This window comes from Schistocerca gregaria, chromosome 10 (genome assembly GCF_023897955.1).
Source record: "Schistocerca gregaria isolate iqSchGreg1 chromosome 10, iqSchGreg1.2, whole genome shotgun sequence".
NCBI lineage: Eukaryota > Metazoa > Arthropoda > Insecta > Orthoptera > Acrididae > Schistocerca > Schistocerca gregaria.
Window position 1 is genome coordinate 122,801,054 of NC_064929.1, and position 17,029 is coordinate 122,818,082.

The 17,029-nt window shown below is 42.5% G+C and overlaps 1 protein-coding gene across 1 annotated transcript in view; it reads right to left on the minus strand.

The window, feature by feature from the left end:
* Positions 1-328: 328 nt before the first annotated feature.
* The window catches only part of LOC126293465 (uncharacterized), an 84,554-nt gene continuing 67,853 nt past the window's right edge, over positions 329-17,029 (minus strand). Inside the window, exon 5 of the mRNA XM_049986707.1 lies at positions 329-745. Coding sequence (XP_049842664.1) covers positions 535-745 — 211 coding nt within the window. The 3' untranslated portion in view covers positions 329-534. The remainder of the gene's footprint in view (positions 746-17,029) is intronic.

Consider the following 17,029-nt stretch of genomic DNA (forward strand, 5'->3'; position numbering starts at 1 on the left):
CCTGCTTAAAGGCTCTGAATCAGGTAAGATATCCTAAATGTCTTGAGATCCAGTTGTTTATGGTGCTTGTACAGGTACATACAAAGAGTTTGTAAGCTCAGCTGGATGTTGAGAGATGTGACTGAAAGTTTAATGAGCCAGACCAGCCATCATTCTTATTAAAGAGTACCTAAAGAAAACAATATAGATGTTTTTAGTCTACCTTTTACAAGGAATAAATCGTGTAGGAAAACTATGTCTGTGCTTTGCATTACATTTTATATGATCCCATTTAAGACCAGAAAAGGAATAATTCATGGATGTTTTGAAATAAAAAGTAATACACAAATCTATTTTAAATGAAGTTTATTTTCCTTTTGAAGTTTGCACACAGTGTAGAATAGTGAAGAGAATGTTGACAGAGTAGAGAGGCTGGTGTAATACAGACTACAACACAACAGTAGAGATATGTAGTAGTGACGCAGCCAGGGTTAGGTGGTGCACAGCAGGGAAGGCTAGATGCCAGGCGTCTCTGTTGCTGTCTGTTGTTGGCGTCTACAGGTGAGAGCGGTGGTTGATGATGAGTCGGCTCACGAAAGGCAACAGCGTCTTCATACTCAGTCCATCCAACGCATTCTCAATGACCTCACGAGCTTTGTCCTCGATGGCGTCGAGGATGACGCCATGGAAGAGCCCCGTTACGATGTCAGCGAGGATGTTGTCGAGCAGGTCCAGCCCGATGCCCTCTATGTGAATGTCGAGCGTCCTGCCGGAAAAAGGAAGGCCATAGTGAACTATTTGTTTCAAGAAGAACTTGGCAGTGAGAGCTGTCCACACTTCAAGGCAGTACAGTAGTAGATTCAGTTGTCTGGTAAGCCAAATGATGAACGATTGAACAGCACTAGAACAAAGCACCTTGACATTACTGACGAAAATGTAAGAGCCTGATCAGATCACGTTTTGTGAAAAATACGTGTCATGCAGCCGCGACAGAGAAATTATATAAAAAATTGACAAAAAACAGTGCACACAATGGCAATAGAAAGAGAGGTAAATGAGGGACACACAAAAGGAAGGAAAATTTGAGCACAGTAACATATATCTAAGTCTACACATATATTCTACAAGCCAGCATACACTGCCTGGTGGACGGTACCCTGTAGTACAGCTAGTAGCTTCCTCTCCAGTTAGACTTGCACATAAAGTGAGGGAAAAACGACTGTCAATAGACCTCCATTTTTTTTTTTTTGGTCATCAGTCTACTGACTGGTTTGATGCAGCCCGCCACGAATTCCTTTCCTGTACTAACCACTTCATCTCAGGTTAGCACTTGCAAACTACGTCCTCAATTATTTGCTTGACGTATTCCAATCTCTGTCTTCCTCTACAGTTTTTGCCCTCCACAGCTCCCTCTAGTACCATGGAAGTCATTCCCTCATGTCTTAGCAGATGTTCTATCATCCTGTACCTTCTCCTTATCAGTGTTTTCCACATATTCCTTTCCTCTCCGATTCTGCATAGAACCTCCTTATTCCTTACCTTATCAGTCAACCTAATTTTCAACATTCGTCTATAGCACCACATCTCAAATGCTTCGATTCTCTTCGGTTCCGGTTTTCCACAGTCCATGTTTCACCGCCATACAATGCAGTACTCCAGACGTACATCCTCAGAAATTTCTTCCTCAAATTAAGGCCGGTATTTGATATTAGTAGACTTCTCTTGGCCAGAAATGCCTTTTTTGCCATAGCGAGTCTGCTTTTGATGTCCTCCTTGCTCTGTCCGTTATTGGTTATTTTACTGCCTAGGTAGCAGAATTCCTTAACTTCATTGACTTCGTGACCATCAATCCTGATGTGAAGTTTCTCGCTGTTCTCATTTCTACTACTTCTCATTACCTTCGTCATTCACCGATTTACTCTCAAACCATACTGTGTACTCATTAGTATGATCATTCCGTTCAGCAGATCATTTAATTCTTCTTCACTTTCACTCAGGATAGGAATGTCATCAGCGAACCGTATCATTGATATCCTTTCACCTTGTATTCTAATTCCACTCCTGAACCTTTCTTTTATTTCCATCATTGCTTCCTCGATGTACAGATCGAAGAGTAGTGGCGAAAGGCTACAGCCTTGTCTTACTCGCTTCTTAATACGAGCACTTCGTTCTTGATCGTCCACTCTTATTATTCCCTCTTGGCTGTTGTACATATTGTATATGACCCGTCTCTCCCTATAGCTTACCCCTACTTTTTTTCAGAATCTTGAACAGCTTGCACCATTTTATATTGTCGAACGCTTTTTCCAGGTCGACAAATCCTATGAACGTGTCTTGATTTTTCTTTAGCCTTGCATCCATTATTAGCCGTAGCGTCAGAATTGCCTCTCTCGTGCCTTTACTTTTCATAAAGCCAAACTGATCGTTACCTAGCGCATTCTCAATTTTCTTTTCCATTCTTCTGTATATTATTCTTGTAAGCAGCTTCGATGCATGAGCTCTTAAGCTGATTGTGGGATAATTCTCGCACTTGTCAGCTCTTGCCGTCTTCGGAATTGTGTGGATGATGCTTTTCCGAAGTCAGATGGTATGTCGCCATACTCATAGATTCTACACACCAACGTGAATAGTCGTTTTGTTGCCACTTCCCCTAATGATTTTTAGAAATTCTGATGGAATGTTATCTATCCCTTCTTCCTTATTTGACCGTAAGTCCTCCAAAGCTCTTTTAAATTCAGATTCTAATACTGGATCCTCTATCTCTTCTAAATCGACTCCTGTTTCTTCTGCTATCACATCAGACAAATCTCCACCCTCATAGAGGCTTTCAATGTATTCTTTCCACCTATCTGCTCTCTCCTCTGCATTTAACAGTGGAATTCCCGTTGCATTCTTAATGTTACCACCGTTGCTTTTAATTTCACAAAAGGTTGTTTTGACTTTCCTGTATGCTGAGTCTGTCCTTCCGACAATCATATCTTTTTCGATGTCTTCACATTTTTCCTGCAGCTATTTCGTCTTAGCTTCCCTGCATTTCCGATTTATTTCATTCCTCAGCGACTTGTATTTCTGTATTCGTGATTTTCCCGGAACATGTTTGTACTTCCTCCTTTCATCAATCAACTGAAGTATTTCTTCTCTTACCCATGGTTTCTTCGCAGCTACCTTCTTTGTACCTATGTTTTCCTTCCCAACTTCTGTGATGGCCCTTTTTAGAGACGTCCATTCATCTTCAACTGTGCTGCCTCCTGCGCTATTCCTTATTGCTGTATCTATAGCGTTAGAGAACTTCAAACGTATCTCGTCATTCCTTAGAACTTCCGTATCCCACTTCTTAGCGTACTGATTCTTCCTGACTAATGTCTTGAACTTCAGCCTACTCTTCATCACTACTATATTGTGATCTGAGTCTATATCTGCTCCTGGGTACGCCTTACAATCCAGTATCTGATTTCGGAATCTCTGTCCGACCATGATGTAATCTAATTGAAATCTTCCCGTATCTCCCGGCCTTTTCCAAGTATACCTCCTCCTCTTGTGATTCTTAAACAAGGTATTCGCTTTTACTAGCTGAAACTTGTTACAGAACTCAATTAGTCTTTCTCCTCTTTCATTCCTCCATATGAGCCCTAATTTCTCGGACCTTATCTGCGCGGTCGTTACGTGCAACGTATGTTGTTGGCACTAGAATGGTCGTGAGTTCAGCTTCAAATTACGGTTCTCTAAATTTTCTCAGTAGTGTTTCTCGATAACAACGACGCCTTCTATCCATTCACGCATCTCTGGGAGATTTTCATGTTGGTCGAACCTACCGGTATGTAAAGTATGTATGTAAAATTGTAAACGGATCCTATCCAAGGCTCGACATACGTTGACTACCAAGAATAATGGAGATGTAACCCTTGTGCGCAATTCCTGGTCAAGCCACTCACAAGGACAATTATAAATTAAAAATGACTGGGTCGCCAACAGCCCAAGCCGTTATTAACCATTTAAGAAAAGACCAAACACGAAATTACCAGTTTCATTAAATTAAGAATTTAATTATAAGAATGCAAATATTTTGGTGAAACTAACAAGATGAATTGCGTTCTACGTCACATATCAATTACCTTAACTAAATGTGACAATTTCTTAATTTTGACACAGTACACCGTTCACTTTGATTTTTTTTTCCATTTTTGTTCATCATAAGCAAGGAGATTAACTTTAAAAAAATCAGGAAATAAAGAATTAATTTAAAAACTGGCATCAATGAGAAAGATAAAGGACGCAGAGTTTATCTTTTACGGGAGCACATTTATTTCATTACTGAATTTGATGCACATCGTATGAATACACATGACTGGTGCCTGAATAAAATAGTTTAACTAAATAATTCGGAAAAAATGTAGAATCGCGCAATTAAAAAGGGAAAACACACAAAAGGTAAGTGGAATGCAATAATTCAATCATTCCATCTACGTACCCACGACTGTCCCAAAGGAACAAAGCAACTCCCACACTGTTAATTTCAACCACCATCACCCCCAATTTTTAACAAAATGATTATACCACATTCCGAAAAATACATAAGTACATATGCTTCAGTTAAGCTGGAGTACTTGAACATGCCATGAATTTAACATAGGGAAGGTGTAATTCGAGCTACTTCGTGTCAGCAGAAACCCTCTTTGGCAGCTACAGACTGCACTCACCAACCGCTAGCTGCAGAGTGTCCTTTCTCATCCGAGCTTCGCCTAACTACTGGTGCAACGGAAGCTATCAGAGGGGTAGGCTTCCGCTACCGACGCTGCTAGATTTCTTACCGGTGAAACGTGTTTGTGGAGTCGCTTCATAAGAATCTTGTCTCACTGGATTCTGTGCATGCTATTCTGTCCACGGCCTGATTGCGGTTTAATTTATTAACTCTCCCAGAAAGACTGAGCAGTCAAACTAAGGCTTATTAAATGATATTATGTTTGATTTTTTTGTGTTCCATAGGAAATCATGTCCTGTATTTATTACGTTTTCCCCTCTACCGTACCATATGTGTGCGTGTATGTGACTGAATGAGTTTTTACGAGTGGTTTCGGGTTTCCTTTGTGAGGGAAGCTGAGTTGATTGTCGTCTGATAGGAGCAGGTGATGTTTGCTTCTCGTTTGGAGGATAGCACAGGATGACCAACTTAGGATCCCAGTACCTGGTCAGAGAGGTTTACCCCGTTTAGTCTGCGGTTGGTATCGTGTTGAAGCTGCATGGGCAGCTGTACCTGTACACGCCATCCAAGCTCTGTTTGACTCGATGCCCAGGCGTATCAAGGACGTTATTACGGCCAGAGGTGGTTGTTCTGGGTACTGATTTCTCAGGATCTGTGCACCTAAACTGTATGAAAATGTAATCACATGCTAGTTCTACACTCCTGGAAATGGAAAAAAGAACACATTGACACCGGTGTGTCAGACCTACCATACTTGCTCCGGACACTGCGAGAGAGCTGTACAAGCAATGATCACACGCACGGCACAGCGGACACACCAGGAACCGCGGTGTTGGCCGTCGAATGGCGCTAGCTGCGCAGCATTTGTGCACCGCCGCCGTCAGTGTCAGCCAGTTGGTCGTGGCATACGGAACTCCATCGCAGTCTTTAACACTGGTAACATGCCGCGACAGCGTGGACGTGAACCGTATGTGCAGTTGACGGACTTTGAGCAAGGGCGTATAGTGGGCATGCGGGAAGCCGGGTGGACGTACCGCCGAATTGCTCAACACGTGGGGCGTGAGGTCTCCACAGAACATCGATGTTGTCGCCAGTGGTCGGCGGAATGTGCACGTGCCCGTCGACTTGGGACCGGACCGCGGCGACGCACGGATGCACGCCAAGACCGTAGGATCCTACACAGTGCCGTAGGGGACCGCACCACCACTTCCCAGCAAATTAGGGACACTGTTGCTCCTGGGGTATCGGCGAGGACCATTCGCAACCGTCTCCACGAAGCTGGGCTACGGTCCCGCACACCGTTAGGCCATCTTCCGCTCACGACCCAACATCGCGCAGCCCGCCTCCAGTGGTGTCGCGACAGGCGTGAATGGAGGGACGAATGGAGACTTGTCGTCTTCAGCGATGAGAGTCGCTTCTGCCTTGGTGCCAATGATGGTCGTATGCGTGTTTGGCGCCGTGCAGGTGAACGCCACACTCAGGACTGCATACGACCGAGGCACACAGGGCCAACACCCTGCATCATGGTGTGGGGAGCGATGTCCTACACTGGCCGTACACCTCTGGTGATCATCGAGGGGACACTGAATAGTGCACGGTACATCCAAACCGTCATCGAACCCATCGTTCTACCATTCCTAGACCGGGAAGGGAACTTGCTGTTCCAACAGGACAATGCAAGTCCACATGTATCCCGTGCCACCCAACGTGCTCTAGAAGGTGTAAGTCAACTATCCTGGCCAGCAAGATCTCCGGATGTGTCCCCCATTGAGCATGTTTGGGACTGGATGAAGCGTCGTCTCATGCGGTCTGCACGTCCAGCACGAACGCTGGTCCAACTGAGTCGCCAGGTGGAAATGGCATGGCAAGCCGTTCCACAGGACTACATCCAGCATCTCTACGATCGTCTCCATGGGAGAACAGCAGCCTGCATTGCTGCGAAAGGTGGATATACACTGTACTAGTGCCGACATTGTTGCATGCTCTTTTGCATGTGTCTATGTGCCTGTGGTTTTGTCAGTGTGATCATGTGATGTATCTGACCCCAGGAATGTGTCACTAAAGTTTCCCCTTCCTGGGACAATGAATTTACGGTGTTCTTATTTCAATTTCCAGGAGTGTATAATGTCATTGGCTAACCTCAAAGGCAGGTTGTGCAATACAACTGACAGTTCCACAGCATTACAACTTTAAGGAATAACATTTTTTTATTAATTTTGCAAGTAAAATTTTATTTAAAAACCAAAAATTTTAGCACTCCTTTTGTTACCCTTTTCTTAGAACGAAAATGAAAAGAAACCTTGCACAACTGCGACCAAACAAATATCGAAAAATACCGGTTATTCAGAACTAAAGTAGAGATATCGATTTTAATCGGTCGACTTTTCCCATCCCTTGCCATCATTTGTTAAAACTTGAATGGCTTTCGTACTACGTGTTGGAATACGCAATTTAAAAAAAAGAAAATTTTCTTTTCGCTTCTCTTTATATTTGAACTTTTGTCTGAGGGTGTGTCTCTTAAGGCCCCTGTAATTGCGTCTGTAATAGGAAAGCTTAGCGTACCGAGAGAAAGGTCTCACGCTGGCGAATCCTCCTCTCGAAGCAATCGCAGACTGGGACAATGCAGCTGACGTAACGAGCTCTGTACGGCCCCAATGCTGGCGCCGAAAACTGGGCGAACACACAGAAACCGCAAGGCCAGGCGGCATCAGCTATGTTTACCTGCTCCCTCTCGCCCACCCTCTCTCTCTGTCTGTCTGTCTCTCTCTCTCTCTCTCTCTCTCTCTCTCTCTCTCCTTCATCTCTCGCTCCTTCCCCATCTCCCACCCTCACCACCACTCTGAGAAAAAGCGGTGTCACGCCCACCTCTCTCTTCCTCCCACCTTCTCGCATTACGACTGCCGTGTTACGACACAACCCTATCTCGGTAACGCCCGAGAAATTACGTCGCACGGTTCTCTTTCGCTGGCGCCGGTCCGATCGTAAAGTGAGAAATATGAAAATTAATTTTCCTTCTCTCTAACTACCGCCATCTTCGGCGACCCCAGCGATTTTCATCATTTCACTTAACATCTGAGTACCTTCTGTTAATTACTTTTTTGATGTTCCCCCTCTACCATCTACCATCTACCATCTCAGGTAAACACGTAACCTACCACGGGTAGGGTCATAGTTACAAGCAGCAACTCGTTCATGCTCCTTTCATAGACATTCATTTTGAAGTTTCAACTGTGTGATGTATCCTCTACTACAACCACAGCCTTAATATTTGGTGTGTAAAAAAGAATCATCCGATGTGGGAACCCTATATTTCTGAAACTTATAAGCATATACAATGAATTTTGTTTTTTGATGAACGAGAAACTTAAACTGTTTTTTTTTTTTCTTATCTTTTCACATGGAATTCAAAAAGGCCCCCTTGAGATGCACTGCATATGTCAATGCAGTATTCAAATTGTTCCCAGGTTGCAGCGAGAGTGTCTTGAGCTACAGCTACCATTGCTGCTGTTATGCGATGTCTTAGTTCATTCATTGTTATTGATAACAGAGGCACATAAACAAAATGATTCATAGAATGATATTTTCACTCTGCAGCGGAGTGTGCGCTGATATGAAACTTCCTGGCAGATTAAAACTGTGTGCCAGACCGTGACTTGAACTCGGGACCTTTGCCTTTCGTGGTCAACTGTTCAGCCAACTTCTTTTTTTCTCTCATTTTTGTTTGCTTTCGTACGTTGCATCTGCTCGGGGCGGACATCGTAAGACATTCGTTTAAGTTCGTTGTTGATCGATTAACTCTTTTTTTTTTACTACAGAGGGCTGCTAACTATCTGACCGAACACGCTGAGCTACCGTTCAACTCAGCTACTCAAGCACGACTTTACTTCCACCAGTACCTCGTCTCCTACCTTCCAAAATTTACTGACGGGACGGAACATTACAGGACTAGCACTCCTGAAAGAGAGGATATTGCGGAGAGATGGCTTAGCCACAGGCTGGGTTATGTTTCTAGAATTAGATTTTCACTCTGCAGCGGAGTGTGCACTGATATGAAACTTCCTGGCGGATCAAAACTGTGTGCCCGACCGAGACTCGAATTCGAGACCTTTGCCTTTCGTGGGCAAGTGCTCTAGCAACTCAGCTACCCAAGCACTACTCACGTCCCGTCCTCACAGCTTTACTTCCGGCAGTACCTCGTCTCCTACCTTCCAAACTTTACAGAAGCTCTGTAAAGTACACAATTTCTGTGATTTTTGTGTGTATAGCTTTCTTTAACAAGGAAAATAGAGACATTATTAGTACTGAAGCAGTGTTTTTGGAATCCGAGCATTTTTGTCATAATATGTAATAAAATGAAGCTTGCTGCTACATATGTTTAATGATGTATTTATTACGATGGACAAATGTCGCGTAGAATGCCATCTTCAAATCATCTGCGGAAGTTACTCAACAGTCTGTATTTTATTATAATGTTGGTTAATCATATTTTCAGGTATATGGTCCATATATCATCAGTGGTTGCCGTCTCCCTGTAGTGTATTACAATGTGTTGTAGAGTTAGGAGTCTTTTTCTATAAGCTTTTCTGTGGTTAGCTCCTGTTGCCAGATTTGACAATTAGTCAAAGATGCTGTGTGCTTACACCTACTATGATGCGTATGAAATGTTTAGGTTTTAAATCCGTTTGTTTACTTAAAACGTCATATGAGCGTGGTATTGGGTCTGTGTAAATTTCTGTCTATTCGAGTATGTTGACTGCTAAATCTTTAGGTGATACGTGTAAACATTTTAATTGCTAACTCAATTCGTTCTGGGAACGGTTATACTTTCTTTGGCGGGTGAATAATGTAGATGGCCTGTTTTCGCTAATTTCCGTGTGCTCTCGATATCTTATACTGATTAAGCATCGTATGATAAAACAAAAAATGTCTTGGAAGTTCCGTTCGCTCATTCTAGTACGCCCTCGATATCTTATACTGATCAACCAACGTCATGATAAATTAAAAAAATATATATTTCAGTTTTACAGATAACCAGAAGACGAAATTCTAGGCGAAATGGATCCATGACAATAGATCATTAAAATGCAAGAGCGGAAATATGGACTTTATTACATAATATATCGAGGAAGTATCTTGTACATTTCAGGACCACTGGATTATAAGTTTGGTGTTTCCGTTGTTGTTGTTGTGGCCTTCAGTCCTGAGACTGGTTTGATGCAGCTCTCCATGCTACTCTATCCTGTGCAAGCTTCTTCATCTCTCAGTATGTACTGCAACCCACATCCTTCTGAATCGGCTTAGTGTATTCATATCTTGGCCTCGCTCTACGATTTTTACCCTCCACGCTGTCCTGCAATACTAAACTGTTGATTCTTTGAGGCCTCAGAATGAGTCCTACCAACCGATTCCATCTTCTGGTCAAGTTATGCCACAAACTCCTCTTCTCCCCAATCCTATTCAATACCTCCTCATTAGTTGTGAGACCTACCAATCTAATCTTCAGCATTCTTCTGTAGCATTCTTCTTCGAAAGCTTCTATTATCTTCTTGTCCAAACTGTTTACCGTCCGTTTCACTTCCATAGATGGCTACACTCCATACAAATACTTTCAGAAACGACTTCCTGACACTTAAATCTATACTCGGAGTTAAATTTCTTCAGAAACGCTTTCCTAGCGATTGCCAGTCTACATTTTATATCGTCTCTACTGCGACCATCATCAGTTATTTTGCTCCCCAAATAGCAAAACTCCTTTACTGCTTTAAGTATCTCATTTCCTAATCTAATTCGCTCAGCATCATCCGACTTAATTCGACTACATTCCATTATCGCTGTTTCGCTTTTGTTGATGTTCATCTTACATCCTCCCTTCAAGACACTGTGCATTCTGTTCAACTGCTCTTCCAAGTCCTTTGCTGTCTCTGACAGAATTACAATGTCATCGGCGAACCTCAAAGTTTTTATTTCTTCTTCATGGATTTTAATACCTACTCCCAATTTTCGTTTTGTTTCCTTTACTGCATACTCAGTTATCAGCTAAGAAATGTAAACATATGTAATTAATTTTTCGTTTGTTTACAGGAACAGTTCTGCAGTCGCCGCATCCTAATCCTACAAAATGCCGTTGTATCGGCCAAAACAATACAGCGTGTGACTCTTATAAAGCAGAAGAAGGGATGCGCCATTTTGTCTGGCCCATCAAAGGGCAGGCTACTGTAAATGAAATGAAATACCGCTTGCACACAGAGAACACGATGGAAATCTCGAAATCGGGAACGAGTTCTGCGAAATAAGCAATCCGGTTGGTGCTCTTGTAGAAAGAAAGCACGGTGCAGAAACTGCTAGGAGGAAGAGAAGAGACACAAAGAGCTTCAGTTAGCTCTCTCGGACGGCCGCTCCTTTTACGGCGGAGCCCTCCGTAGCGGACGTGACGTCATAAAGGAATGTATCGGCTGAAAGTGAGGGAGGGGAGACAGAAAAAGGCGGCCGAGCGCCGCGAGATGGCAGCAGCATCGCGCCGCCAGATAGCAGCACTGGCGGGCGCCGGCGACAATGGCGTCGTCTTTGTTGCGTCGCGGCGCGACGTTCAGATGTTATCTGCAACTCGGCCATTTCGAGCGGGGACTGTTCCGGGCGCAGACGGCAGTCGGCTAGCTCTCAATGTTATCAGTGGCGCAACCTCTTCCCTGGGAAATGCTTGGCAATGCTGCTGATCGGAGCTCGGACTTCTGGCACCTTCAGCAGGAAAACAACACAGATGAAGCCTCTCCGCCTTCGTGCAATGTGGTTTCCGTCTCCTATCCCTGCTGATTGGAAACCCTCGAACCTCGTCGGCTTGCTGTCCTATCCAGCTCAGCTATCAGAAATCAGCTATAGAGTGTTCCATAATTTAAGTGATGTTGTGATATAATGTTTCTTTCTTCCTGCTTGTATCACTTACTTAAGGGTGGTAGAGCATTAAACGGGCCGAGAGGCACCACAGGACATTTTAATTCCCACTGTCTATACTTTTCCAAGTAAATTCACAACACTTTCTCAACATGACCAGGAAGGATTCAGGATTCACACTCGTAGCAGAGGAATTTCAAAAACATACGAAAATAATTTTTTTAGATGTCAGATTTCATCATTTTTTCACTTACAATTGGCTGCATTGGTAGCTATACGTACACTTTTCTTCATAAGCAAGAGAGACTGATCGATGTATTTTGCACAGCATACAAACCATACTTACAGGTGTCTGACATTCTAGAATCTATATAATTTTTGAAAAAATGAACGAACTGTTACGTTTTAAACTTCATGTTTAGAAAGAAATCAAATTTTGGAGTTAATTATTTCAATTTTTACCACAGTTTTTAATGGATTTGGAAAATTCTAGAGTTTCATACACGTGTAGGTATGGTTTGTATGCTGTGCAAAATTCATCATAGAATCTCTCTTACTTGTGAAGAAAGATGTACCTATAGCAACAAACGCAGCCAACAGTAATTGAAAAAAAGATCATATTTCATATCTAAAAAAACGTTTTTCGACTTCCACTGCTATGAGTGTGAAGCCTGAATCTTTCCAGGTCATGGTGAAAAAGTTTTATGAATTTATTTGTAAAAGTATAACAGGAGAAAATAAAAGTCCTGTGGTGTCTCTCCTGCTCCAAGACGGCCCGTTTGACGTCCTACCCCCCTTATAGGAATTGCTGCAGGATGTACCAGGACAGCTCTCATTGTGTTGGAACATTAAGAGTTACCTCAAAGAAAACGATCTATTGACACAAAGTCAACATGGATATAGGAAACATGGTTCTTGTGAAACACAACAAGCTCATTATACGCATGAAGGGTTGCGTGCTATTGACAAGGGACTTCAAATTGATTCCGTATTTCTGGATTTCCCCAAGGCTTTTGACACTGTACCACACAAGAGGCTTGTAGTGAAATCGCATGCTTATGGAATATCGCCTCAGTTATGTAACTCGATTAGTGGTTTCTTATCAGAGACGTCACTGTTCGTAGTAATTGACGGAAAGTCATCGGCTAAAGCAGAAGTGATTTCTGGTGTTTCCCAAGGTAGTGTTACAGGCCCTTTGCTGTTCCGTATCTATATAAACGATATGAGAGACAATGTGACCAGCCGACTTCGGTTGTTAACAGATGATGCTGTCGTTTATCGTCTAGTAAAGTCATCAGAAGATAAAAACAAATTGCAAAACGATTTAGAAAAAATATCCGTATGACACGAAAATTGGCATTTGAAGCTAAATAACGAAAAGTGAGAGCTCATGCACATGACCGCCAAAAGGAATTCGTTAAACGTTGGTTGCAAGATAAATCACTCAAACCTCAAGGCCCTAAATGAAACTAGAGACCTAGGTACTACATTAACGAACAACTTACATTGGAAAGAACACGTAGAAAATGTTGTGGGGAAGGAGAACGGAAGACTGCGTTTCATTGGCAGAAAGGAAATGTAACAGGTCTGATAAAGAGACTGTCTGCACTACGCTTGTCTATCGTGTGTTGGAGTACGGTCTGGGATCGTCACCAGACAGGAGAATACATCGTTAGAAGAATGCATCGAGAAAGTTTAAAGAAGAGTAGCGTATCTTGTATTATCGCGAAATAGGGGAGAGAGAGTCACGAACTGGGGGGGGGGGGGGGCGGGGGACGTTTGTAGGCGTTTTTCGTTGAGGCGGAATCTTATCGCGAAATTCCAATAACCAAGTTTCTCTTCCGAATGCGAAAATATATTGTTTACGCCGACTTAGGTAGGGAGATGGCTCAAATGGCTCTGAGAACTATGGAACTTAACTTCTGAGGTCTAGAACTTAGAACTACTTAAACCTAACTAACCTAAGGATTCGAACCTGCGACCGTGGCGGTCGCGCGGTTCCAGACTGTGGCGCCTTGAACCGCTCGGGCAATCTTGCCGGCGCGTAGGCAGAAACAATCATCAGAACAAAGTAAGGGAAATCAGAGCTCGCACGGAAAGATAGAGCTGTTCGTTTTCTTCCGCGCTCCGTTCGATATTGGAATAATAGAGAATCATTGTGAGGGTGGTTCGATGAACCCTCCGCCAGACACTTCAGTGTGATTTGCAGAGTAGCCATGTTGATGTATATGTAGGTGAATTTTCATAAAACGTGGTTATGCGAACCCTCGATAACTTTCAAGAATAAAGTACTGATTTATTGAACTGCTGTATGCTGCTAACCTAGGGAATGAAACAGAACACAACCGTATTTTCCATCATATTCACCGGTAATTAATGTTGAGTCTCGTCCTACAGCTACAGGGATGTGTCATGTAAAATGATACTCACTTCTGGCTGTGAGGTTCTAGGCGCTGCAGTCTGGAACCGCGAGATCGCTGCGGTCGCAGGTTCGAGTCCTGCCTCGGGCATTGATGTGTGTGATGTCCTTTGGTTGGTTACGTTTAACTCGCTCTAAGTTCTAGGGGACTAATGACCTCAGAAGTTGAGTCCTATAGTGCTCAGAGCCATTTGAACCATTTTGACACTCACTTCATCCAAAATGTAGACGTAGTCATATAGTAAACAACAACCGATAAATTCCTTTAAATTTTCTTAAAATGCCCACTTACCTTTCTAGCAGCAAAAGCTTTCTATAATTTAGTAGAAAGCGCACAGAAGTCTCTTTTTAAGCTGCCTATTTTGATCTGGTCATCAGCCAAGAATAACTATCTGCGCTGGAGCCCTTTGTTATATTAGTGGCCATCACATAAGTTATCATAACATTGAAGTCAAAATATGTACAGCAACTGAATTTATTCATCTCCTCAGATCAAAAACCGCTGATCCCCAACTAGGAACATTCCATAATCGGGAGTTTGAATATTAAGAAGCAATTTATCAGAACATAGAAAACGCATGCTGAACAATGTCGAAGAGATTTCTACATTTTTCACATATCCCCCGAATGAATGACAGTAAATTCACTTAATACAACATAATTGAAAGAAAACAACCCTCGGGTACTAATGTTAACGAATTAACCTGGTTTCAACAGAGCTAGGAGTGTCTTTCTCAGAATATAAATGAAAGAATGGTCTATAACATGGTAACAAAAAAATGGTTCAAATGGCTCTGAGCACTATGGGACGTGAGTTCTGAGGTCATCAGTCGCCTAGAACTTAGAACTAATTAAACCTAACTAACCTAAGGACATCACACACCTCCATGCCCGAGGCAGGATTTGAACCTGCGACCGTAGCCGTCGCCCGGTTCCAGACTGTAGCGCCTACAACCGCTCAGCCACACCGGCCGGCCATGGTCACAGGATTATGATTAAAAACGTATGATGCAGAGTATAAGTACAGAATCATCGTGGAAGACTGGCAGTACTTACATGCCGTTTATAAAATAATAAATATGCCAAAAGAGCATTAGTCACAAAGATATTTAAAATAATGGAAATGTAATGGCGAGCCACCAAGGGCTGCTCGTTACTTGCGCGGTTACAGGTTGCAAACAGACACCAACAACAACAACAAATATTCACTAAATACGTTAAAGAAAAAGAAATTAACAACCACCAAGAGTTAAGAGGTTAGGAAATATTAAGAAAGGAATGACACAGCCGACAAACAAGTATAGGAAAGAGAGATTTTTAATACAATTTTTAAAATTCGTACGGTTCAAGGGCAGATGCAAAAAGAAAATTGGTACAAAATTGTCTGAAGAGAGAAAAAAATAGTGAGACAGTGAAGGAATACTAGAAGAAAAGGAAAGAGGAACTGTGGTGCGCGTAATGTAAGACCTTAAGTACACACACCATCAGATTATTTGACCTCTCGCTCTAACGAAGTAGGCTAGTGTCAGCAATATGTCTCGTGGTCTTATCGTGGCGTGTTTATCTTCTGCCGTGCGGTCAGACGATAGAAATGCCACTTGCACCCTTAGAGTAACAGATTGATGGTGACCAACTTTAAACAGAACTTGATTAATTTTCACACACATTTATTAAAATAATAAAAAGCATAGACACTATGTGACATTATTCTGGATGCTATTTACTATTGAAAATCTGAAGTTCCTTTGGTATTGGTACATTAATCTTATTCTCACATATATTTCTGATACTTGACAAAAGTGTGTATACATTTATCTTCATGGCTATGTAGAGGAATATGGTAATCTTATTAGGCGCAGACTGAAACTTGAATATACATTGGTACAGACAAACGTAGAACTCGTACCGTCTGGTACAGACTAATGCAGACCAGTACAGACTGACTAATCGGAAATCTGTACACTCGTTATAATACCTCGCAAGTTCATGTATCACTGCGCGAGTGTCATCCACGAGGAGAAAAGGTTCTACGTTAGCAGCAATCTCATTGGCTGCGTTACATATTAATACGTGGAATTTAGTCTGTCTCTAAGGCAGTGCCATCTCACAGTGTGGAGACGGACGAGCGCTGCGCCTGCGCTGTTGTGCTTAGCGGAGCGTGCTCTAGTAAGGAAAGTTGTGAACGCGCTGACCACGCGAAACCCCACATCACGTAAGAAACAGATTGTCCGATCGCTTGGTCTATCAGGCAAGCCTTGTCAGGGAAAGGCCACCAGGCGGCAACAGCGTCACACCCGTACTTCTGGAATCAACCACTAGATGGCACTCCGTTCTGTGAAATATGTGGCAACATCGTTCGACCACATGCAGCTTTCCACCATTTGGCGTCTGTGAAGTACAGCTGTGTCTGACATACCGGTGGTAGTGGATTGAGTCGTCATGCAGAGGGCCTGCGAGTATATCAACTGTGGAAGGAGTAGACGGAAAAATCCTGAACTAAAAATGTTCAGATTTCCCGTCAAAGATAAAGAAAAGTTACGGCAGTGGATTTTAAACTAAGGTAAATCAATAAATTAGTTACGAGTAAGAATTAATAAAGAGCCCTAAGAATTCGATCCTATCTAAATTTTGTCTATCTTATATATTACACAATTTTTAAATAAAATCTTTTCTGCGATTTGGACTTTTTTGAACTGTTTATTCACTTCATTACCGTAATTTTGGCTGTGGAGGCGGTTTTTTGTGCAATGTGAAAACTGAAACCAATATAAGATATGGATAACAAAATGCAAAGCATAGTGTGGTAACATTTGGTAAACAATTTCAGAAGCATTACCTTACAAGACCTTTCTCTTGGTACTTGAAAACGGCTCTAGAGCTGATATCACAACAGTGAAATAAATGAATAATTGCTGTCATTTACTGCTAGGTCACCAGTCCACTCTAAATCTCGGTATATACTAGAGCAAACGAAGTGAACGAGTGTAAAACCTCGTTTACACTGCTGCGAACGAGTTGTTGTTGTTGTGGTCTTCAGTCCTGAG